The sequence below is a fragment of the Argiope bruennichi genome, chromosome X1 (assembly GCF_947563725.1).
Source record: "Argiope bruennichi chromosome X1, qqArgBrue1.1, whole genome shotgun sequence".
In the NCBI taxonomy this organism is placed as follows: domain Eukaryota; kingdom Metazoa; phylum Arthropoda; class Arachnida; order Araneae; family Araneidae; genus Argiope; species Argiope bruennichi.
This window is the reverse complement of record NC_079162.1, coordinates 41,264,356-41,291,863: the sequence shown is the minus strand read 5'-3', so window position 1 is coordinate 41,291,863 and position 27,508 is coordinate 41,264,356. Positions and strand designations below refer to the sequence as shown.

At 28.3% G+C, this 27,508-nt stretch overlaps 1 protein-coding gene across 1 annotated transcript in view; it reads right to left on the bottom strand.

Moving 5' to 3' along the window:
* Positions 1-26,209, bottom strand: part of LOC129958651 (pancreatic lipase-related protein 2-like) — a 58,290-nt gene extending 32,081 nt beyond the window's left edge. Inside the window, exons 1-2 of the mRNA XM_056071259.1 lie at positions 25,822-26,209; positions 5,366-5,640 (exon numbers count right to left, since the gene is read on the bottom strand). Coding sequence (XP_055927234.1) covers positions 5,366-5,640; positions 25,822-25,975 — 429 coding nt within the window. The 5' untranslated portion in view covers positions 25,976-26,209. The remainder of the gene's footprint in view (positions 1-5,365; positions 5,641-25,821) is intronic.
* Positions 26,210-27,508: the final 1,299 nt, after the last annotated feature.

Below are 27,508 nucleotides of genomic sequence, written 5' to 3'. Positions count from 1 at the left end.
TTAAGATATCATATACTTTTACTCAGTATCATTGTCTTGTTAAAAGCAATTACTTTGATGTGATATCGTCAAAGAAAAAACAAGTGGCGCTATGTTTATAGAAGAAATATTCAGTATACTTAATAAATATTATTTTCTGGAATTAAATTCTTAATGCTTCATTGTTTTGATTTGATTAGTTTATTATCCATGCTAGTTGAAATTGTTCCCTAGAATAACGAGTGAGAGTAGCCTTACGTATTCCATGATAAAACTGATATACCCCATTTTCAATTATACAGAAATTGTGAACCTTAGGATAATAAACTAATGTACAATGGGATGAATGGGAACTCCACGAGTGTTCACACTTTTATTTTTTGAATATCGCACATGACCATTTTGCGTTTCGTACTATAGGGAAGAAACCCAAACATACTTTGTCATCAGATAAAAATTAAAATTTGATATAAAACTATACTTTTAGTAACCAGTTCACATACTAAATTTCATTTATCTGAGTATTCACGTTTACGTGCATGCGATTGTACATATAGATAGATAATTCACTCTTTGATGGATATGGTTCAAAATGTGATAGGATTTACAGTTTAAATGCTAAAAATATGAATTGAATTTTATCCATCTAGCTTCGCCTTCACGCGGATGATCAAACAGACGTATTTTCTGCGAATAAATTTCGTTCATAATTTGACACAAATCTATAACTTTTATTTGTAGCTACCATGCCAAATTCATCTGTTTAGCTCAAAGGGTTTTTGAGTTATCATGCTCACTAAAAAATATACATAATTCCAAAAATGTTTTTTTTAAATATATTCAGAGAAATTTACAAAGTGGAGATTTGTCAAAATCTCAAGTTCAAATATTTATATGATTACAATATTTTTTTCTTTGTATACTTCGTATGATAAAGTTCCTGAGAAAAAGAATTCTACTGAAGTTTAAGCCAAAGTATATTCATATTATAGGAAAACGGCGATTAATTCTCGATCTCAAAGCAGAGGTTTAAGATAGAGTCAGTCAAAGATTCGTTGTATATGTGGATCTGGTGGAAGTTAATTATGTGTTCGGAGGTCAATCCTCTTCATATGGATAGGTCGGTCAAGTATGGAGAATGCCGACTCGGATAAAGTTCTCATCATCTAACCACTGTTTCACATACTGAGATCTGAAATGTATTCTACAACTGAATCACATCCTCATCTCTGAAATTTCATGAGTGTAACTTTTTAGTTCATTTATCTGAAAGGAAAAGTTAGCTGACGTGGAAATAAATTAATAATTTAGATTGGAGACCTCGAATATATCCTTACAGTATTTTTTAATATGTCCAATTCTTATATATATCATTAAATAATGTCTGAATTTCTAAAAACGCCTTATACTGAAAAAAATAATAAGATCCGTTGAATAGAATTTCAGATGTATAGAATCAATATATCTATACCATTTATTATTATCTGTACCATTTATTGCATGAATTATATAAAACATAATCAAACAATATATTAAAATGTTTTCTTTTTGTTCTTTCCCAAAAAGAGCTCATTTTAATGACATTAGGATATTGGCATTTAGGATTATTTCAAATCAATAACTCTTTGAATTCTTATTCGAGAATACCTAACTTAAAAATTCATTAAACAGTGTGAAGTATAGATGAAAGGTATGAAAAGAAACCTAAAAAGTATTTCTTTTCAACAATCTAGACCCTTTCTCAGGTGTGAAAATTAGGAAGCATTTATATAACTAATGCTTATATTAATTATGATCCAAATTTAAATTAAAGACTTCATCATAAAAAATATTCAATTGAAGATTAATTTCATTTAAACTTTCTTATATGAGAATCTTCAATCATTTTACTATCCTGGGTTCATTATAGTGGAATTCACAAGGGCTTTCTAACTTTATTCTTCTATAATTTATTCACCCAAAACTTTAGAAAATGTAATTATAAAGACGATAAGCTAAATTAAGAAAATGTATTTCTATTTGATATTTCTGGGAGAGTGCATCATGATATTTAATGATAGGCATTAGTTGCACTTCGCATGCAAATATTTATCATAGTGAATGCAGTGAGTGTACATTATAAAAATATTTGTGAAATCGTGTTTACATTAAAATAAAAACGAAAAAAAAGTTGAACTAAACTGAGGAATCGCTTAACTGTAAATCAAAAGATTAATATATTTCGTCATATTCGAAATTCGAAACATTTTTGCATTGCTTGTACTGAGAAAAATAGGAAAACGTTTTTTAAGTTTGTTAAAAAAAATTAAATGAATAAATGCATGAAAAGGAGTAGCCCAATAAAAGACAAAGTTAATGCACTTCTGCAATAGAATTCTTCAAATGATAAAGACTCAAATTATGGATTTTCCTTTCTTCTGTTTCTATAATAATAACTAAATGGCTTCTACAACTATAAAAATGATTCATGGAAATGTTTCGTCCTGCGCATACTGCATTCATAGTTTTGTTCAGATATTTACAATATTTATTGTACGTGGAGTAGTTCTCGTAATGAAAAAAAACCCATATGAATTGGCCATCTTAGAATATAAAAACAATTCACTATGGATTTGAGAATTCTTTGTGTATTATTGATTTACTTTGTATATTATTGGTTGAATTTAAATACATGAGACGAAAACGAAATTCATCGAATCATCCAAACGAATAATGCAGGTAGGTTAGAGATAATAATTTTAATTGAGTTTTAAATGTTTGCATAAAGGTAATAAATAAAATGAATTTACCTTCCGTAATCATTACTTAAGAGTTATATATGTTATAATTCATGGACAGTGTTTAGAATGTTAATATTTGGAAACAAAATCAATCCGTGTGAAAGTAAAGTAAGAATTTATGATTTTTAAAGATGAATATATTTGAAAATATTTGAAAGGATGGACATTTTCATGCTTGACAAACTTGAATAAGGGAATCTATTTTTAATACTGTGGGTCTGCTCCATAAGAATAACACATAAATGAATTATAGACCTCTAAAACATTAATAATTCTTGTTTTTTTGCCACATTCATCAACACTATTAAATAAATAAGTGTATTGATATCAGAAATTTATATCATTTTTTTAGAATTCATGCATTCTCAATATTCTCTTTTTAATACCATTTATTGATCATTTATAAATCTACTGAGCTTAAACGCATGATGTCAAAAGTATTTTCTTATACACTTAATGATATTTTTATTTTCATTACAGAGGGTTGAGATTAAAAATAATTCAAGACGACTTTTTAAAGAAAAAAATCTATATTATTTCCACAAGTACTTAACAAAAACCTTCTTTTTATTATCGGATTTAAATCATTCTTGTATTTCTCAAGTAAATATTTAGACTGGCACAATTGTCATCTGACGTAAACATGGATGCAAAATTAAATTACAGACAAATGTTTGACAGTATAAGTAATTACAATCAAATAAATAAACAGAAATTTAGATTACTCAAGCATGATAACGAATTTTCGTATTAATGGAAAATTTATACGAAATTGCAAATATAGCAAAAGTTTATTATCAACAGACGACCTCTGAAAAGTCTTATTGATAAATGAATTTAATATTATTCGCTGTTTTCTAAATTATGTATTCGTGAACTTTCAATTAGGATAGAATATTTCCTCCCAAGGAGTAGCAGAAAAAATTCTCGTGATCGTTCATTTTCATACAAAATATACGTTTTGCTATTATAAAATCTGATTGTAATCAAATTTTATTCCTTAAAATCAAAGAAGTCGTGGTGACTTAGAAGAGAGTGGACTTGTGGCTGGAAGATTGCATGTTCGGAACACGATTCCACTCAAGTTGCATGTTTTTTTTTATGGAAATGGGGCATTTTAAATTAGTCATCATGAAGCAGACTTCTCCTAATATCTGTGATATGGAAGAATGGAGAGAGGGACACTTGCTGAAATGTTGTCCTCGTCATCTAAGCTCGACTCGAAATAGCGAGGTCCGCTCCAAAATATCTCTCCAGTTGCTTCAAAATGCGGTGTTAACATAATAAAATTAAAAATACAGCAAATGGGAAATATTTGTATTATATCTTTAAAATTCTATTTCAAAAATTAATTCTGAAAAATGTAAGAAAATATTGTTAGTTAATTTTCTCACTGTTTAACTGAAATAATGTTATATTTAATATTCGAAAACGAATACCAGTTACGGACATTTCCTTATAATCACTATAAAAAATAAATTTTATAATTTAGAAGCTATTCAAAATTAATATCCTATCTAATAAAATAATTTTGCTCAAAGCTCTAAATACGACAAATAGCAGTAAGAAGTGCTTAATTACAAAACATTATTGCAACATTCTTCAATTTTAGATCATTTGAAACTATTTTGATTCTAACTTCTTATTTATTTTCAACATAAATATTCATGACATAAAATAAAATACAGGGTGGTTATAATTAAAGTTCCACTTTGGAATGGTCATAAAAGGAAAACTACTGGACCAAATGTTGTCATACTTGGCAATAGTTTAAAAGAGGTCATGGGAATTTTTCTGCCAAAAATAATTCAAAAACACGCCACCAGAGAGAAAATGGCGCTGTATGCAATATTGTTAAGACATGAAGACAACGGTTTCAAATGTGTTGAATCGTTTCTGAAATGTGTTACAAAGCATGTTCAATGTGTGTTATGTGTGTCAAAAGCATTGTTTATGTTGATAATCGAAACAATTTGGCGGAACTGAAGAGATGCGGTGCACCGGCATGTGAGTAACATTCCTCCTGAAATGCTGAGAGCTACTGTTGAGAATGCAGTAATGAGATTTAACTTTCTTTCAAAAATGGTGGATGCCACATTGAACATGCTTTCTAAAACGTTTCAGAAATGATTAAGCACATTTTGTCCTATTTTGCTTAACAATATTTCATAAAGCACCATAAATAATATTTCATAAAGCACCACCTAATGGTGATTTTTTGAACTTTTTTTTGGCGGTAAAGAAATTTTCATGACCTTCTTTAAACCATTACCAAGTTTGATAACATTTGTTCCAGTAGTTTTCCTTTCATGACCATTTCAAAGTGGAACTTTAATTATAAGCGCCTTGTTTATTGAATGTTTTACTACTGAAATCTTGACTTTATTAGAGTAAATGCATGTCACCATTCTAAAAGAATAACTAAAAATATATAAACATATCCTGAGTTTCTGAAGGGGGAAAAAACAAAATTATTGTATGCCTATACAAAAAGTTTCAAGTCAGCTGACTGAAATTATATGTTTATATATAATAAAAAAATAAAAACAAATATTTCTAAAGAGAATTCTTTCGCTGAAAAATTCAAAGTATCAAAATTTTTTTACCAAAACCCATGCATCATGCAGTGGATTCTCTTGATATCCATGAACTATAAACCTCGTCGTATGGTTAGGGTTAAAACCGGATTCTCTGATACTTGTTTCGTTGTCAGCATTTAAAAATTTTCCCTGGTGAACATTGCTTCTTGTAAAAAGTACAAAGCGTGTGTTGATAAGGCTACGAGGCTCGGGCAAAACATTGCAGGGTCGAAACTGAGGGTGATAAAAGTCTTTTGACAGCGTGAAGCACCCCAATTCCTTGATGCACACTTCATCTCCCACTGAAAGAAAAATGTGTTAATGCAGCAACAAAAAAAAATGAGCATAAAATAAATAATAAATAAATATGCGTTTAAAAGGATATATATATATATATATATATATATATATATATATATATATATATATATATATATATAAATTTTTATTTTTTTATATTTAATTTTATCATATGAACCCTCACCACCAAAAAATTCCAGCCACTAGGAAAGGTCAACATAACAAAAAGGAGTCATTTACGTAATGTCACAGTAAAATGACAAACATAATTGTAAATGCCATCTAAAATCGAATTGCTCTGTGATGCCACATGATGGCATTTGAGGAAGTTAATGTGATTATTTAACGAGTGCATTAAAAATTTGATTTAAATTATTGGAACTAACAAGTGCGGTCTGTAGTGATCAAACAACTAGATCTTGGTTTTGGAATACTTCATTTTAAAAATCCGATTCCACCGAAACATCACCTTATAAGTTGGTCTTGTAGGCGTTCATAAGTTGGTCTTGTTCAACGAAAGCAAATACCTTCTATTTGCAGTGATGCTTGCAGTTTGGAGAGGAATTGCAAACTCAGGAGTTCTTTCTTGTCATCTGACCATGGTTCGAAATTTCAAGGTCCAATTCAAAATATTCTTAGTAGTGATTCAGAATGATAAGTTAATGCAACTAAAGTAACACATAAGTTACATAGCAGACGATAAAAGATAGTGCGCAACCAATGCAACTCTTCAAATATACACTCATTTACTGGTTCCTACTACTTCAATTTTTGCTTCACATAAGCTCTAACCTCTAGCTCTAAGTTTAATAAAGTATCTGTAATAATTAAAAGTCTATCTTAGCAAACTATTAGCGCTTTTGTTCAGAATATAATCTCATAAATATACTTCTATGAATGTTAGGAAAATAAAACAAAAAAAGTCCAGAAATTGCTAATAATGTAAGATAAAAGAAATAATGCAGCACAACACTATATAAAAACCTTCATTGTTTATAAAAACAAATAAGAAAACCGATTTCAAATCCATAATCCATAAAATAATGAAAGTATAATAAATAATGATGCCACAAAACAGCATTATTAATAATTGATGTGTACCTTAAATAACCATAATAACGTTTTTTAAACGTCAAATTTCTCTGAATATTTTATGAAAACAACATTCCAAATTTATTCCTATATCAATACTTTATAGCTTTCTGTCTGAATTACTCAAAAATATTTGAAAATATCGGGAAATATTTCACAATACCATGTAGCATCTTGTACTAGATAACGTAATTACATAATTAGTATCGTGTAACAATAAGTCTAAAGTTTTATAGCTTTACAGTATGCAACTCTCCGACACTCCAAATATTCTTCTTTCCCTGAATAAAAAGAATGTTTTTTGCTGTAAATTTGTAACAAAATATTTTACATAATCTATGCCATATATCCACTGGAAAAAGTTTCTCATTTTTTTATAAATCATATTAGATTGAAATTCATAAAAAAAAAATTAGTTCACTTAATTTCAATCAAAAATGTTAATATTGTATCTATTTAACCTTGAAAGAATGCGATAACTGTGTTTTTATATCTGTACTATGCTTGTTATAAACCAACATTGTTTTGGTTCGATACTTTATTATAATTTCTAGTATTCTTTAAAACCCAAGTGGCGCAGCGGCAGAATTTAAAATTGGACCCTATTCTACAGAAACTGATGCGAATCTGCTTGGATTAATTGGGGTCAGCCGTCCTTTCACTGATGTAGTATTAAAATTTAGTGAGATCAGATGTGACATTCGGATTTCACGGCTGAAGTTTACGATATTCCTCCCATAAGTATTAACACAGACCGTCATAAAAGGATTTAAATCTCATTAAAACAGCTGAATTCATATAGAATACAAGATACTAACCAAAGAAGACGACATTTTTCCAACGAGAGTTAAAAAAGATCAAATTTAAAAATATCTCGAAAATAAGAATGTCTAATCCGTAATATGCACTTTTTATGGTATTCTTCAGTTTTCAGATTACGAAATCATTCGTTATTGAAATAGTGCGCGCCATTCCAAAAGGTTAATTCATGAAATGATTTGTTTCTTAATCTTAAGTAATTCTCAATTCAGATTGAGATTATTTTTCACTGACATATTAAACAGGCGTGTGTAAATATGTCATTAATTTTGAAGATTAAAAAAATGTAGTTAAAAATATTCATTGCGTTTTAGAACAACATCATAACTGTTTCGAAACTGACTGTTGTTTTCTTTATATGAAAATGCTGGCTGTTTAAAGCCGAAAGAATGACGAAAGAGCATGATAATCTGTTGATAGATTTCAAAATAATACTCCTTGTAGTTGTTAATGAGTTCAAACAAATAGTCATCTAACATATTAAGAATTCAATAAACCTAGCAACAAGAACTTTATCTTTTATCGTAATTAAAGTTACAGAAATAGAATAATAATTAAATCCTTAAACTTTAAATGACGCAAGTTTAATACTTATTTCACTCCATTGCTAAGTTTTGATTCAAAATTTTCTACCCTAAAGGCTTTAGCATATTTAAAAAGAATATTTTTTTTGTTAAGCTGTTACAAAACTTTTTTTTATGATTCTTAAAATATTCCTGGTAATTTTTTTAATTGACATTTTCAAGAAAATAAATCCACTGATCCTAAGAACGATGCTTTAATCAAAATAACAAGCTTCAGTTAAAAAATTAAGCTTTGAATTTCCATTTTGAAGGTCAGAAAAAATTGTCTCATCTGAAATCGGTGTTAGTTGTCACTTAATTATCCACTTTCATTGACTGTTATGCAAAACCTGAGAATTTCTTAAGCCATATGTTGCTTTTTTCACCTCATTTACTAATCGGTCGTCACAATGAAATTTTTGAAATTCCTTCAATCGGCTTAGTACAATTTTAAAGATAAAAAAAGGCGAGAACTTTTAACGCATAGTTATAAATGTAAGACCTTGAAATTAAAATGACGAAATACACTGATTTTTTAATTTTTTTTTTTTTTTCATTTTGTAAAGCGCCGATTCTGTTACCTGCTTTGATGACGTTTGAAGAAACTAACGGATTAGTCTGCTGTCAGTATTTCTCTGCACTTTTCGAAAAGACATGCGCTTAATTATAACACAATCTTCCCCAATGTACCAAATATTAAATAAAAAAAATCATATGAACGTTAAATAAAATAATCCATCTACTTTTATGTTTTTAACTACTTTTACTTAGTTTACATTCTTTATATAAAAGTAGTTCAAAAGATTGTCATAAACATTCTAGAAGTAAACTTAAAATTACGATCAGGGGATCGTGTAAAAAGTTAAATTTCGTAACGTTTTGAGAAATACAGCGATTCAAACAACGTAAAATATAATTCCTCCCGTCATTTAAAGAACTTTTCCGATTGAAAATATAAATATCTCTAATGGCTTAGAAATTAACTATTGGGCCAAAATAAGAGACGACAAACTGTATGCTTCAAAGTTTTTTTGATTTTTAATTTCAATAGCTATTTGATTTGATTTAGTTACATTAAGGTCCCGTTTCAAAAGGAACATAATGGCTATTCTGGAACGAAACTCGTAATTTGGTTCCCTGTCAGATGACGAGGACGATAACTGAGCTGGCGCCTCCTTCTCCAGACTTCCAACCACTCCAACGGAAAGATGGTTGGCCCACGATGTCAGATATAATGTGTACCTGGAATGCATACACGGAAGATCTTCAGTAGAATCGGGTTTCAAATCTGGAAGCCTCCAGCTCCGAAGCCAATACCATATCACTAGTCCAACATGGTTTTCTTAGAGTAGCTACAAGAGTTTCTTTAGGACTTGTAATCTAATATTAGTGTGGCTCAAATGTTTGAAGAGGGGTGCCAGCTCTGATGTCATCTTCATCGTCTCACCGGTTTTAGAATTACGAGGTCCGTCTTAAAATAGCCTTAAAGTTGCTTATAAAAGGGACATTAATATAATTAAACTTATTAGATCTCATAATTACAGGTAATTTTAATGTATTGAAAGGTATTAAACTAAAAAAAAGTTTCGATTAAAAGTATCAAACACAGATTCTAAATTCTTTATAGTCATTTATGCACTGAATATGAAATTTATAAAGACATCGAAAACTTGATTATAAAACTAACTGTTAAATACTGTTAAATAAAATTATAAATTATAAACTGTTAAATTTCTCTCTGAGGCATTTTAGAACTCAGATTTAATATTTTAAAATTATGCGTGCAAATTTAATTATTTTAAAAAACTGAAAATGCTTCTTAAGTTTTAAAATTGTAAAAGTATTTTTTTATACTTTTTACATTGATAAAAATTGAATTAACTTCGAACCTCCGTCAGAAAACTCATTTTCAGCACATTGTTTGCTCTTGCAGTATTCTAATAGTAAGTGTAACATAACACAATTGTAAGCAAATGACTGGATAATCATATTCAAGAAATAACAAATTTCGTATTAAAATGTTAGCAATAGGATCAAAGTCAATACTTTACGTAATAAATTGGATATTGATATTCCTTAAATTTTTCTCATGCTCGTAAAAGAATCAACATCACTTTTAAAATTGAAATCAATAAATTACCGGATTAAAATGTCTGTCATTTTATTATGTAGCAGATTTGAGTTTCATAAAATTGTTCTACCCGAAGTAATTTTGATATGAGACAGTTGATAGGTAGTAATTGGAGCTTAAATTTGGATTAGTTATATGCGTTAGGCTAACTATTATGCAAAAATATATTTATCCTACAACATCTTACTGAAAGATAGATTAAAATGCAGACGCTACTTAAATGTTATATTTATTATCGTGCTACTTATGACACACGTAAGTACATTTTTAGATATAATTTTAAATTATATTTCTTTGCCTCCGCAATTATACCATATAAATTTTAATTGTTATATTTCCAGAGTGAAGTGTGCCTGAATCCGTTTTAAATATTTTGCTTAAAAGCTCATAAACAAATCTAAGTTTCCTTCAAGGGTGCATTCTGTTATTTCGATTTTGATAAGCTGGAATAGAAGGTATTTTGATTTAAAAAGCAAATAATTCTTCTTCTTTAGACTTCTTTTATGTCCTAGTCAACAGTTGGCCAAAATTTTCTGAATGCAAGAAATACATCCACGCATTCAGGTTATGCTTCATTCAGAACACTGTTAGCCAGTAATCATATCTCTCTTCTTCCGCGATGGGGTACTGAATTATACAATATAGCTTTCTATGTTACTGTTTCTATATACCGAAGTGGCAAATGAAAACGAAACATTTCTGATTTTGCCATAATGTAGAAAAGAAGCTTCATTATCACTTAAAGAATGGCGCAATAAAAATATAGATGATGAAATCATTTGCTCCTATTGCAAACCAATAAAAATTACTGTTTTTTAATTGCATTATTTGTCCAATTTAAATTTATGACACAATATTTATAAAGAAAGTAATTGCATTCATCACTACTTATACTAATCTTATTTCTAACAAAAGCATTAAAATAATCTTTTCTGAAATTTCTTCGGTTTTAGTGTTATCCTACGCTTATAAGGAAAAATTATTTTTATAAGAAAAAGACAGTGGGTACTGCATTGAAAAAAAATATTTTTATGCTTAGTGTCGAACTGAACTTGAGGTTCTCGTTAATTCCATAAATGCCTCTCTTTACGCAGAAGATATATAATATATAATGGAAGTGTACGATATTTGTCGAATTTGTTTAAAGGTTCAGGATGAATAAAACAATGAAGGCATCCTCGATAGAAGACAAATTATTTGTCTCAGATGGCATTCAATTTCAGAAATAGCTCCAGAATTAGATCTTTTTATTTCATAGTTTTAAAAGTAAGGTAAAAATACTCGATTAACTGGAAAGAATAGAGTATTGTGAGGGTTCAAAAGAAGATCTTGTGAGATTCAGTCTAAACAGCCAGAGTCACGGAAGTCAAACTCAAGTGACCCCCCCCCCTTCCTCAAGAAATTGAGGGGCCCAGTCAGACAGTTGGATGGACTGAGAAACCTTATGGACCTTTAGGGAACAAAAAGCATAAAATAGAATTACTTGTCACTGCTCTCGGTCGTGTTCATCGTCTAACGTGACATAGCAATCTACGAATAGCAGTAAATACTATAAAGTCTTCATTTCTATTGCGACATAAACCCCCTTCAAGCATAGTATATTAGAAATTATTATATAGTGGAGGCTCAGTTATTATTTATGACGTTTTATCGTGGTAAGACATAGAGTTCTTGGAACATAATACTAAGCATCCTCCTGCAGTGAATTAGTTGAGCGTTCACTTTCATCATGTAGTGGCTCCCCATGATTTAAAAGAAAATGAATATCATATCTCATATCATAGCTAAGTAACACCTGTTTCGAGGAGTTTTCCTTCGAATTCTATGTAATGAAATAATCACCGATAAGTCTGGACTTAAATCTAATCTCTGAGAAATATTCTTGAAAATGAAGGTGACATCAATCCACTTTTTTTTCAGCAACATTACCTAATTTATGGGAATAATTTCAACTTTTGTTAGGTCATATTTCTGAAACACTTTTGTAGCTTTATTGAATCCGTGCCTGATCGAGTGAAAGCTATTGTCAAGGTAAGAGAAACAACTGTTTAATTATCAGGTATCCCTAATTAAATGGGACTGCAGTGTACAATTCATAAAATCATATTGAACCAATAACCATTATCATGAAAGCGGAAATAGCCATTTAGAAAAGGATCGATAATGAGAATTATAACTTGATTTACATAATATAATTAACATGAGTGTACACAATATCACTAATTTTATATTATAGATAAATTAGGAGGCAGTTTTTATATTCTAATTAAAATCATTTTGTACATTCTCATAAAATACAAGAATTAAAATATAAAGTATACGCAAGTTTTCACAAATATATAATTGAAAATTCAATGATCCTTGAATTCAAGATTTCTTTTCGTTACATGTCTATTATCATATATTAAAAATTTAATTTTCTATTAAAAATGTCTTCAAATAATTTTATGAGCCAGCATTATCATTTATATTACTTTAAAAATAGTTTCGTAATCGGATGCTTTAAAATTCTGTGAGTTCAACATTTTAGCTTGCGTGCGTAACCTTTTCTTGTGCCAGTAAATTTTTAGGTCGACTTAGACGATTTTAATTTCTTTTCAATTAATGGATTACTCAATGACTTCTAAGCTGAAATTCGTTGATATTAAAATGAATTTTTGCGATCGTGCTTGAGTAATAGAACAATTATTTTATAATTTTAAATTAAATGTTCTAAAGCTTGAAACAATTAAATATATATTCATTTTTATGCGGATACTTAAAAATTGTTTCAAATGGATAGTGCAAAATAATAAATTCATTTAGGGAATGCTGAATCTGTTTTTGAATAAAAATTCGATTTTATTCGCTACATCAAATATAATTCATTAATTGCAACAATTCTGGAATTAATCCTAATGATAGATGTAGATTTTATTTATAATTTACAAATAAAAAATAATAGAAAAATTGGCACTGCTTTTAGCTTACAAATCTAATGATTTTTTTTTTTTTTTTTTTTTTTGTAAAATTAAAAGCGGTTGTTTTCAAATATTGTTGGAAAACAACTGAAATAATTCAAAACTACAATCAAGTAAATAATTTTCATTCGTATTAATAAGTAAATTTAATCTAATTGATTGTGAAATTTGATCTATAAAAATTTTGTTTTAAGTTAATTTCTTCATTTTTTTACTGTGAAATTTCAATTTTTTCGCGTATAATTTGAAAAGGCATACCTCTTATTATGAGTAAATATATATAAAAAACATCTCTCATTCTTTAAAAGATAAAATAACATTATCTTTATCACGCATGTAATCTGTAATTCTTTCGTGTCATTTCACTTTCCGAGTTCTTTTCATTTGTAGTGTATTCCTGTGAAGTTAGTGAAGATAGCACTCATTTGCGTGTACAAGACCTGCTCATTCATGCAGAAGTCAATTCGCTAGTAGTAAATGAAATCATTATTTCAAGGTTTTCCGCTCCTTCATCATTATTCATTAGAACAAAAAAAAAAAAACTTTCAATATAATGATCACAACAGAAAGGTATTACTGGTATTGTCTTTCTTATTTACATCCGTGGCCTTCTTAAAGGTTTATCTCATGAATGATTCGTCTTCATTATTTTTGCTATTTAAAGTTCATTAAATATTATTTGACTATTAGCGCTTTTTGTATGAAAACGCATTTGCAATTTATTCAAGGTTTTGCTGACTTTTCATATCTTATAAAGCCATATCTGAAATAAATTGAAGCTGTAAAAAATATCTCAAAATAATTCTCACTATAAACGTAACATTGCAGTTTAAAGAAAACCAAAACAAAATGAATAAGAAATATTGATTTTTTAAAGCCAACGCAGTATTACATTTTGATTATTCAGAATGTGATTTCAGATAGTGTCAGTTCAAAACAACTGATTTAAGGTTTTGGTAATTCATATCTTTTCACGTCTTTTTTTCTTTTTTCCTCTTACGTGATGTACAACGGATTCCAAAATCAAATTGGTGGCGAGCGTTTGACATGCATCACGCGGAAATCAATTCACTTTATTATATTTTCTGTTTCTTATGTAATTTAAAAAGTTGTCAGACGCTAGTGATTACAAAAGTAATATCATGCCTTTTTAACATAAAATAATTTACAAGTTCCGAGAGTTTGTTTTTTAAAGATAAAATACTAATTAATGAAATGGCAAAGTTTAAATAAATTTTCATTGCCAACACCATTTACTATTAAAATTTCACTTCGTGCAAGAGAGACATAGACAAACAGAAAAAACTTGTCTTCCTTTAATATAAGGAACAACAATTTTTTTCTTTGAACATATATCCACTCCTTTTCTTACTTCTCAGTAGTTAGTAGAATTTAAATAATCTCCATTCTGTAATACAGCTAAAGTTGTTTTCCCTTTTATTTTTATCGGTATTTTCCGCAAGACTTAATATTCTTTTACTGAGGGTTTTACTTCTGAGGCAATTCATTTAAATTCCTGTTCCCTCATACCCTTTTTTTGTATACTTGTAAAGCCGCCGCATCTAGATTGCTATTCTTCAGAACTCTTTTTCGGAACTTTAAACCTTTATTATATTTTCGAAGAAGCTAAACTATTAATTAAAAAACAGCATTCAAAAATCAATAGTTAAAATAGTTAGAGATGGTCACCTGAGGTTAAAAATCTACACAACCTTAAAGGTATAAAGTAGACTTGATATTATAGTAATTGTTGCTATAAATATTCCTATTCAATGTGGCAATTAAAGTAGGAAATAATATGAGAATCCTTTTTGCGTCCTTTTTTATTCTGAATATAGCTAAATAAAATAAGAAAAAATATTATAAAGAAGAATTATTAATATCTTTGCACACCAAAGCTGCCACTTGTTGTTATTATGTATGATGAGACACACACACAATTTGTCCATATATGCCAACAAATTTGTCCATAGGCCATGATATATATTTACATTCTCTCTGAGGTAGAGCAAGATCTGTCTATATATGAAACTGTGAAAAGGAAATAGAACTGTGCTCCCTAAAAATTATTACATGATAAATTCTTCTAATTAGCATTAGAATTTTTATCTTAATTATGCAAGTTGTAGACATTTCTTGTAAGTTTAAAGGTTATCGAAATTTTCTTTGGTTTCCGATGTATTGTACAGTTTCATTCTTAATATTTTCATATATTCTGTGCTTTATCTACCTTTCTGTAATCTCAAATATGCTTCTTTGAAATTTTTATTTTTGAAAAAACTCGCAATACATAATATTATTCAAATTTGCGTATGAAAGTATAATTCCAGAAACTTATATTCGTATTTGAATAAATAAACTTCTTTAATTAAATAAATCAATACTTCTAAATGAACTAATATTAGAGTAGTTTTCAATATTATTTCTCGTTATCAATGAAGGGTGGTACGAGTAGCATTATGATTTCAAGATTAATGGAATAACACATGGTAAACATGCACATAAACTTACATGAATGGTAGTTTAGATTTAAAATTTAAAGGAGAGGAGGCCGGGACTAATTGTTAAAATTTTTCAGAGAGATTTTTTTTAAAATCAACTATAAGTATTTTTACGAAACGAACTTTAAAATTTACTCTAATTATTTACGATTCACAGCATATTATTTATAAACGATTAGATAGTGGGTATTTGACGAATATTAACAATTTTATACACGTATATAGATTGTAGCAATTTGCCCCACAATCGGATACATTGTTGTAGCGGATGAGAATTATTTGTTTCATAAGTTATGTTAATCGATAAAACAATTATTATTTTTTTTATTGCTTTTGTTTTTGCAATTTCTATATAATAATAATATGTATATTATACATAGATTAACAATATGCGCCGAATATTCATTATTATAAGTTATTTTGATGAGCAATCATCATAATCTTAGTTTGAATTACAATTTTCATAACTTAGCATAATGATCTGTTGTCCATCTCAAACAGTTGCTACATTGAAACCATTTTGTTGCGATGTGAGTTTTGAAGAGGAATGTGCAAAAGAAGTCGTTGCCTTCTTCATTCGAAAACACCTGATTGGAAGCCTGCTTCCTTCATTTGTTTCATTCTCTTTGATTGATGTTGATCTACTGCCTTTGAGTGGTAGTTTTCTCTTCTTTGTTTGTCTTTTTGCGGTTTTGGTTTGCAAATCATTTTTTTTATCGGTGAATTGTTAAAATGGCACTCACTATAAGTGTCCACAGTGTAAGTAAATCAAGGAGATAAATGATTGTCCAGAAGAAGTAGGACATGCCCTTTATTATGATTCTGTTAAGTTTTATAAAATGTCCAATGAAATTTTGAAAATTCTGCCCAGTCATCCATTCGGATTGATTCGGTTAGCCTGCACTTTCTTCAGCCAAATTTTAATTTAATTACCCTTAAATTAATTTAGTTATTAAATTATATAGATGAGAAATACAACTAACCACTATTAGCCGTTTTCAATGCACTACAGAATTTCTAGAATGTCTTGAAATTATGTTTTGTTTTATTCATTATCTGCTTTCCGTAGTAAACAATTGGTCATCACTTCTCTCGCTGCTTCCAAAAATATTTCCTGTGGTAATTATGCGTGTTTTTACCTTTCTTATAATAACTTTAAAAAGGAAACATATTTTTGAAATTAAAACTTATTCGGGGCGAGCTGTTATACTGTAAAAAATAGCCCCTAGGGAATTGGAACAATTTACCATTCTGACACAATTTTATACTATCATGCGTATGAACGGCGTAATGCAGTTGTTCCTACCTTTTAAATGCATCACTTACCTGAAATCTGTGCTTTCTTTTAGTGCAGACCTTACAAAAATAGCTCCAAGCACTCTGGCGCAAATAATTAAAATTTAAAAGAATGATTACCATTAGAAGTAAAATCAATGTTTACGAAAACTCTCACTGCGTTACAGACTGCATTGAGTCCAGTAATTATGAAGGGAACAACAAAAATGAGGGCTATCATCTAGTGAGAGAAAAATCAAATTTAATTTGCGATTAATTTAAAATCCGAATATAAGAATCGGGTGATTCTACTAACCTCGATTTCTTCTACCTTATTTGTGAAAAGATAATTTGGAATAAATTAAGGAAACAAGAAAGACTCAATAAAATTTTAATAACTGCTCATTTAGACAAAATGCTTTAAAATAATTATTGCTTTTTTTATTGCATCGTACAAACTTGCATATATCCGTACAAACTTGTATATGTACGCTTTATCCTTATTTCAATAAGGCTTAAAGAACTTAATCTAAAGCCACAAAGGCTATTCAACAATGTGTTTTCATATTCACTGAATACCAGATTGAAGCTAAATGACTCCATTAGTCTATGTTCGAACAGTTTTTGTTTATTTTGAAATAAACTTTTCTTTAAAAATGAACTTCCACATTTTAATGAGATGATGGTCGCATAATAGTTTCGATAATAATACGTCGAGTTCACAAACATGCATACATATTTTGTAGAAGTAGAAAATTGCAAAAGTTATTCATCTATTGTGTCATTCTTCTGAAGTAATTCATGCATTCATTCATATTTCTTTATCATTTTAATATATGAAGACGCCTGAGATCAGTAAACACATCTTATTTTCCAGACTTTATGATAATCCCGTGCTCGATGCGTTAAGAATTTTTATTAAGTTAAAAAGGAAGCTAAACAGGGATAATTTTATTCGTGCCTGAAGGAAAAACGTACCATCATTAAGCAGTAGAAAGTCACTGATTACTAATAGCATCTCTTGGGCATAAATCTTTATGGGTTCATTAAAGCAGAATCTGAAAAATAATCCTCTCCATTTTACACTTCCGATCAATCTAAAAATATCAAATTTTAACTCGGTAAATAAAAATTTTGCTTATAATTACCGTACAGCTGAATGTCACCTAATTCATAGAACATTACCAGAGAAGCATTTTTATAAAATTATCTAAAAATTTCCCTAGAGCGTTTCCCCTCCGTCCCTCACAAAGTTTCAAAATGCTATCATTGACGAAACAACGCTTATCTCTCTAATTAATGTTCATTAATTTTTTAGCTTTGTTGATGTTTAAATGGACTGCAAGAGCAATTATGTTCCAAATTTACGCTATACTAATTAGGGTTTTTTTTCCATAAATTTTGAATAAATGTAGGAAACGTAGGTTTTATGCTTTGAAACAATTTTCCTCTATTTTTTATACGCCATATTATGTAAAAATCGTTCCTTTAAAAATTATAACCTATATATTTTTTTTTAAATATATGATATGCAGTCTTAGTTATTTATGTAGGATGGTAACTTTGGGAAGGGGAAAAAGTAGGAAACTTCGATATGCGAGATGGCTGTCCAGTTCCAGTGAGTATTTCGACGACTAAGGCTTAAATGAAAAGTGATCATGTAATTTGTAAATGAAACGGAATTACAACTACTACAAGTTGTAAAATAAACGAATGGGGTAGTAATTATTAAATATATGATTTAAAAATGTATTTACCGAGGATGTAAAACAGTTTTAGAATTTTTATATAATTTTTAACCCTTCTATCCATTTTGGATCATGGGATTTTCCTTTTTTCCTTTCGCTAAGGGCCATTCCATTAGCCGCCATCTATGGATCCGGCGTACCATGAACTAGTAAAACCTATAGCAATTTATAAATATTATCACACAATGATAAATGCCCTGTGTCATAGTCCGCCTTGACACCATAACTTGTTATATACTTCATTTTCTTGTATCAGCCAGCTTTACTTAAATGTACTTAAATTTTAAATTTATATACATAATATATATAAAATTATATACATAATATATATTTTAATATATATATTTAAATTTATATACATAATATATATAAAATTATATACATAATATATATTTTAATATATATATTTAAATTTATATACATAATATATATTTTAAGAATATATATAAATTCTTAAAAAATAGTGAGACAAACTTGAATATTTTCTTTAAAGGTGAATCTTTTTCTGTCCCGATTTCTTCTCGATCTTAAAGAAACATAGTTTTATTTCAACTGACACGCACGCATGCGCACACGCACACACGCGCACACGTCTGCTATTCGCAGATGATGCATTTCTTCGATTGCAGTGGAACGTTTTTTGCACATCGTAACTTTATTCAGAAAGTTTTCTTTTACGCTATAATCAAATTTCTTATCCATTGCATTCTTTATTGTGCATAAATATGCTAATTTAATGATTTTTTTTTTCAAAATTTATAAGAATCAGGATTATTTTATTTGCTTCGTTGTGAATTCTCAAAGGAAGGAAAGAAATAGTAAAACAATAAGTTTAATGTTTACAAATATGTCAAAAATCTTAAAAGAGTTCCTTTATAAGTATACGACACATTATATGACATTATCTTAATATGAGTTGCGGCAATTGCAATGTTGGGTATTTAATTTCATTTCTAGAAAAAAACCTATGGCTTTAAAATTTTTCTTTGAGATGATAACAGTGAATTTGAGATTGCGTGCTTGAATTCTTATATGCGTGTTAGAGTTCGTTAAGCGTAGATTAACCAAACTATTGTCCAACTCTGCAAACCATGTTAAATTCAAATATTTTTTGTATTCAAGACCTTTTCCTTCCTACCGTGAAATTGGATTTCAAAATAATAAAATCGATTAATTTTTTTTAAAAATACTCTGGTTTACAATTTTGAGAATTATGAAATAACATCATGCATTTGCTTTCTGTACAATCGGCTAGTAGAGCGGCAATTCTCTTATACATTATTTTCAAGCTAGTTTGATTAAAATATTCCAATTGATAACACGAAAGTTTAAAAAAAACAACTAAAAAGGGTTACTGAAATTTTGTCATGAATTAAGAATGATTTCGTGCATCATTTTCTTTTACTCAAATTGCACTGCGGAATTTTATTTGAAAATAAATGAATGAACTAACAAGGCAAATTTTCAAACATCGTTCAATTAATTTCCTTTTGTATCTTCTAAATCCAAAATTTTTTTTTGATATCTTGTGTTTTTGGTGCTGAAAGATTCCAGTAACAGAAAAAAAAAAAAACGCTTGCTTATTAAACTGCTGACCCACAATGATTAACATTGTGGCCCAACCAAGATAACACTGTATAATAAAGATTTTAAAAAATGACCGTCCAGATTTAAGATTCTCTAAGTTTTCAATATGCACGCTTTGAAACTTATCAAATGTATGCCATTAAATTTTTATTAAAGATTATTTAGAATGAATTTGAACCAAGGTTAATATGTTTCAAATCTTAAAAAAAACTGAATTCTTTTTTTTCTGTATATACATGTATATAATCGGTTCTAACTACGAACAATTTTGTTTTTAAATCTTTCAGAGTGTCGAGTTGTTTACAATTAACAAATATTTATCAGCAACATTTAAAAATGTTTACTTGAATTTATTTTCTAGTTAGAAATTTTAATTGCTGAGAAAAAAATGTTGACAGGAATGTATCTTCTGAATGGTCTCGAATTATTAGCAATCTCCTGGAATTAATTTTTTAATTAATCTTTTTGATCATCAATAATTATGAAGAGGAAAATTAACAACAAAGTTCAGATAAAAAATGTGTTTTCAAAATAAATTTCTGTTTTAAAAATAATTTTAGATTGTTTCATTTTACAGCCCACATAAACTTAACGTTTATCTGTTTGTCCTCATTAATATCTGAGTTTGAGAACTTGGGTGGAAAAATATTTCATGCCAAATTAAAATTATTGTAATCACATATTCCTTACTTTACTGATAATCAGTTTTATTAGTATTTATTTTCCTTAATTTTTATGTATTGTGGAAAAAACCCTGAATAAACTCTAAATTTTTATTTCCTTCTCTGTTATGTAATTTACACAAAACCTTTAAATTATTTATCAATTAAATTGAAAAGAAATCACATTTATGTAATTTTTACGGAAAAAAAAATTTATTTATTTTGACAAAAAATGGATAAACGAAACCACAAATTTTGAAATTCTTTTTTAATACCCTGTGGCTTTTTTTTTTTTTTTTTTTTGCATAGTAGGGCAATTTTGATCTGTGAACTGATAAATATGTGGTTTAATAGCTTGGAAGAGATTTTCTACGTAACCACAATCGGAAATATAAAAACTGATGGCAATAATTTAATTCCGAAATTGCCTGCAAGATTGATTTGCAACGTTTCTTAATCGTCATTACTTCATCTGACCGGCATGAGGTTTTCAAGAGGGGTTTCTTTTTTTATGTTTGCATCATTTATTCATTAGATAAAACATATATCTGCTATTATTTTGATGAATAAAATCACACAGAAATTTTAAGCTTTATGACACTGTTACCCAATAAAACGAGAAAAAAGTATTAATTAAGATTTAGAGCAACAAAATAAATATAATTCGGACATTTGTAGTCATATTTTCCGAGATCACAACTCAATGTTATCTTTAACTAAAAAATTGTGAAAACATCACTTTTAAGATGGATATGTTTAAATAAGTTAGAAATTACATCTGTTGGAGAAAAGTAACATTCATAAAAATGCCTCTATCAACAAAAGTGATAAATGAGATTTCATAACTCAACCAACACAGCTTACTGAAAACTGAATATGTTTAGAACGTTTTATAGGATGTTCTGAGGAAAAATGGTTGGCTTCCTAAGATATAATACTGTAAGCTATTTTCTTATCTTGCTTGCTAAAACTATGATGCAGTTTTCTTATCTTGCTTGCTAAAACTATGATGCTAAGTTTTCTTTTTAGTCAATTTTATATCAGAAACGAAAAGATATGAATAATTATTTTTCATTTAAAATTTGCAATTCATTTTTCAACAAAAGATACAAATATCAATCGCTTAAATACGTGTCCAAACACTAATATGCAATCATCGAATCTTGAGCTACGCTTTTCATTTATCCGACTGATATTGTGCCGACAAAAAAAGAAAAATGTCAAATGCTAACGAACTATCGAAACCAGCTCATAATTAAATCTCTTTTCCGTTACTTTAACCACACAACTAACGAAAACGAGAGCCGTCACTTTTCTTATTCATCTCTTTAAAATTATTCTTCGTTTTGCCCTCGATATTCGATTCTTAATAATACCTTTTTCCGCTTCCGTATTTCAACTGGATAAAAATAAACGAATCACCTTTCATACATACTTAATCAATTGAAAAGCATGAGGTTTTTGTAAATATGCGATTAATGATGAATACACATAATTCATTATATAATTTTGTCGTATATATTTAGTTACGTTTTGTTTTTGATTGAAAATAGGGTTTCCATCATTTACATGAAAATTAACATAACTTCAATTTCTTTCACATATTATAATAAGTAATACTTTTAAATATTATAACATTACTGACTGGAAAACGGAAAGGGATTTGAATAGTATTTGTCAAATTTTTGATCATTATTTAATAAAAAGAAAACAAATTTTAAACTAAACTATTTTTATTTCAAGTTATACCACAATAAACTCCACAAAGTACCATTGTACTTTATCGTCTAGTTTATAGAAAGAAATTAATAAAAAAAAGTAGTCAAACACTTCATCAAAGCTTTTCAATATCCATTATAGTTGCTTGTTACATATTGAACAGATAATTGCTATTAAGAGAGCGCAGCATTTAATTGAATCTATTCTAGATAATCAATATCGCAGCATTTAATTGAGTCTGTACTAGTTAATCAATATTATGTACTCAATCCTACTGAATAGATCTATGGAACTTAATTTTAGTTCCATATTAGTAGTATTCGTTTTTCATTCTTTTTTTTTTAATTTCAAATTTGTTATTGAAGATTGTATAAATCGCTCTTTTATAGTTATATTAAGTTTCGAATAACCAAATCCTGTTCTTCTTCACTAGTTTATTAAAAAAATAGTTTCACTTATTATCATTTAATCATATGAGGTATATTTTTTAAAAAAATACCGCCTTTAGAATGTTTTGGAAGCAGTTTTAAATTATAACTAAAATATGTTTTTTCAAGCGAAAAAGAAATGAACTCCTTGTTAATAATTTGAATAAAAAGATACAATTCAAAAATATTAGCAAAAAAATAAAATAATTGCATTATATTACTTTTCCATATAAAAAGAATGGTGTGAGTTGGAATAAAAATAATCTTCATTTGAATTTCATTGGAATAATCATTTATACTTGCAATCGATAAATAAATCGGCTGATACAGCAAAAACATTTCCTTTCATAGGTCTCTTTCTATTTAAACTTTTAACGACAAAGGATAACATTATATAATCTCCAAAATTATTTGAAAAATCATTTGCTTACAAGAAGTGAAGCTAAATAGGATTTGAATATGTATAAAAAAAAATTGTCTTTTAAAGATAAACAAGTTTAAAGAGAAAGATTGAAATTTGTTTTCTATTATATCCGACACTGCTTTCTGTTCCCACAAGTATTTATTTGGTTATTCAGCCGAGACTCTTTAGCAAGAATCTATTTCTCCCTGTTTAAAAGCATCGAAACCCCTCACGCATTGCTTTTCTTTATATTTAATCTCAAATTGCTTTCGTTATGTCTGTAAACAGTGATTAGGCAATGTAAAACAGAGAAGAAGCTTGAGTTCAATTTTCACGTCTTATCTAAATCCAAAATTCTGACTTCTTAGATAATTAAATGTTTACTTTTAGACTCCTTATAATCTTCTTTGAGACTGTCAGAGTCCAGACGGTAAGTCTTCTCAAGCAAAAAGACACCAACAATATTTTATTTATCTATTGTCTTATATATAAATATGTGGTGATTTCAGATAATTCTATGTTATGAATTATGGAGCTTAAAATATAAGTCAAAAAATTTTGCCAGAGAAAGAAAACAATTTAAACCAATCAATACAAATTATAAAAATTGTGAGTTTTCAACTAATCAATGTCATAGATATCAAATGTTTTACTCCATAGAATTATAAATTTGCATTATAATTTAAGAGCAATAATGGTTTTGAAATATATATATATATATAAAGAATTTTTTCACACTATTAAACAAAACCGTTGAAATTATTATGATTTTGATCAAAAGTTAATTCTTCATTTTTATGGCATTTTTTTAATATACGGATCAAGTCAATTGGTATTCACGTATGATAGCGTATTTTTCCTTAACTGAGAAAGTGAATCTAGGCTTCAAATAACAATCAATAATTTGTCTCTTAAATCTTAAAAATTTCGTCCATCTTCTTTCATAAATCCTAATTACTGACATTTCACATTTTTGCTCCACTCGTCCCATCGAACTAATTTATCTATCCTGTAATCATCATGTGGATAGCTTTACTCTCTTATCCCATATTATATAACTCCTATTTGTACCACCCTTTTAAAATTATTGCTAGTGGCATACGAATATGATAAATTACCACCCGGTAATTTATCATATTCGTATGCATACATAAATTATACCCAATAAATTACCACCCGTATTAGGTTTAGGGTTTATTTTTAAAATTGAGAAGCACTTTCTTATTTCACTGTCGGAATGATCGTTAAAAATTTTTTTGGAGATTTTATCATTCAACTATTTATTAATATAAAGCTAAATAAAAAAAAATTATCCACCTTTATAAAATTCGTACATAATTAAAATCAATGCTTTATTTTAGTTTAATTTATCAATAACTGAAAAATGCTTATTATCCATCATATGCGTGATTGAAATCAAAGTTCTTCCGGTTGTAGTTATTAGTTTCAAATTCAGTCCTTAGCATTCAAAATCTCTATAATTTTTATAAAGTAAGGATATCTACTTGATTTATTATCTTAATAGTTTCTCTTTTAAATACGAAGGATTCTATAGCGAAAAAGCACTTTTTTTCAAAGCTTATTCGTATAATAAAACATGTAAACGAGAAATTTCGTAAAGGAGAAAAATACTCACTTTTTTTTTTAAATTTGAAACTTATTTTCAAAAGCGAATTTAAATAAAAAGTATGAGATAAAATTTTGTTCAATTCGCAATCTATTAATACGAGAAAACATTTCATAGAAAAAGCAAAATGCAAAGGGGAAAAGGAAATATACTACAATTCAAATGTTAGAATATATTAAAAAAATAATTACTGATGTGGCATTTTTTTCTAATTAAGATAAGTTTTTTTATCTACCATAGTAATGCAGGATCAAATATTAATCTTAAATAAGGATTAAAATATTAGCAAAAATAAAGACGGTTGATTATAAATCATCATATATATTTCAAATAAAATATTTGAAAATATTTGATCATAAATATTTGAAATAAAATATTTGAAAATATTTGATCATAAATATTTGAAATAAAATATTTGAAAATATTTGAAATAAAATTTTGTTCTCATTTTATAGGAAAAACTTCTTTTAAGAATATCAACTCTTCAAAACAGGTTTAAAATAAGATAAGATTGTTTTTGATAAAAAAAATAACAGTATTGTTTTTATGCACTTACATTGCTTAAGATTAAACTTATTAACTGCATGAATACTTGGAGTAAATAATAAAAAATGCAAGATTTATTTACAACTCTTTTATATTTTTATTACATCAAAACTCTTACTTACATTTAGTGAGATGCCAAAGTCCATCTTGACACTGCCCGATACTTCCTACATCATGGACTAGATCAAAATCGTCGTAACCGGTATAAAATTCGCCGTACTCTCCTGTCAACGCCACTGACCAGAGCAGCGGCAGTATCAACAGAACCGATTTCATTCCTCCGGTTGTTTAATTGCAAGATCCGAACCTGCCGATACTTTTAACCGAAACCCAAGATGATCATAATAGCGTTACGCGTGATGATCACGGCACTCAATGCCACACTAACAGGGACACAGGAGTTTTGCGCCGACCACGAAGGTTAAAACTCGCGACCTAAGGCAACAGTTTCTGCAGGAAAAAAGCGAAATTATTCCTCAAAGCACGCAATCTGGTTATCGTTTCCGCCTGCCTGCCACTTTCTCCGGCTGACCTACTGGACTCCTTTCAAGCAAGGCCCCAGGCAAAACCACCAGAACACTCCCTCCCCATCCAAACATCTGGAAGACACCTTAAGTCCTTTTTCCATTCCACGTACATCACACTCGGAAACTCATTAGATGAGTTGAAGGAAAATCAGGATTACATAAGGATGCTCTTGTTTTGGCCCAATTATAGATTTTTATAAATATATGAAATTCCTGTTTACTTTTTCCTTTCATTTTCATTTGTATCTTCTCTTTTGCTATTTTAAATTTTGGCTGTTAGTTATATATCACTTAGCTTGGTTGATATAATCGCTTTCATCTAAATTTTTTTTCATTATAGACTTTGGTAAATATACATAATTCTTGTTTACTTTTCCCTTTCAATTTCATTTGTGCCTTCTGTTTTACTATTTCACATGTTGGTTGTTAGTTATGTATCCCCCTGTTCAGTTAATATTATCTCTTTCATCTAAAGTTACTGTAAAAAAATCTATTAGAGGGTTAATTCTTTATATGTACTAGATTGGTAAATTCGCTTTTAGTTTGATAAAATTCTTATATTTTAAGACTTTATGTTAATAAATTACGAAACTTGATATATTACATATACATATTAATTGGATGAAAGCAAAAAAAGTACAACTATAAAAGAAGTTTTTACACTTTTTGTTGATTTTTTTCCTTTCATTTTCATCTTTTTACTTTTTCAAACTTTGATTGTTACCTCATTGTCAGTATATGGATAATCCGTGATTGTTAGATTTCGTTATAAAGAATTGTCAAACTGAATACTAAGCACGTACTAACTTTCTTAGTTGATTTTATTTTTGCTGTTAAAAAATTTTGTTGAGAAGTTGCTGCTTAAATTTCTGATAAAGTACTAAAATGAACAATACTAAACTTGAAATTTCTTTGTAAATTTTGGTTTCTCCATAAAATTTAAGAATAAAGATAGTTTCGGTATTTAAATTCTTAAAATTATGTTTCGGAAATTTTTATTTTTGTGAAGAAGTCATGACTCATTTTCAAATTTACATCATAAACTAAAAATTTGAATTTATGATTGAAAATTTTCAAAGCTACTATTTGTTCAGATTGCTAATTTAACTACTATTGTAACAAAGTTTGACTCGAGTCTAAAACATTCAAGTATCCAAAAAAAATTAAATCAGCAACGAAAATATTATACATGTAAGACAAAAAGAATCAATAGAAAAATGAATACAAAGGAAAGAAATTCTTCTTAGAAATATTTCGTTTATTTTTAAGAACCTAATGTGGA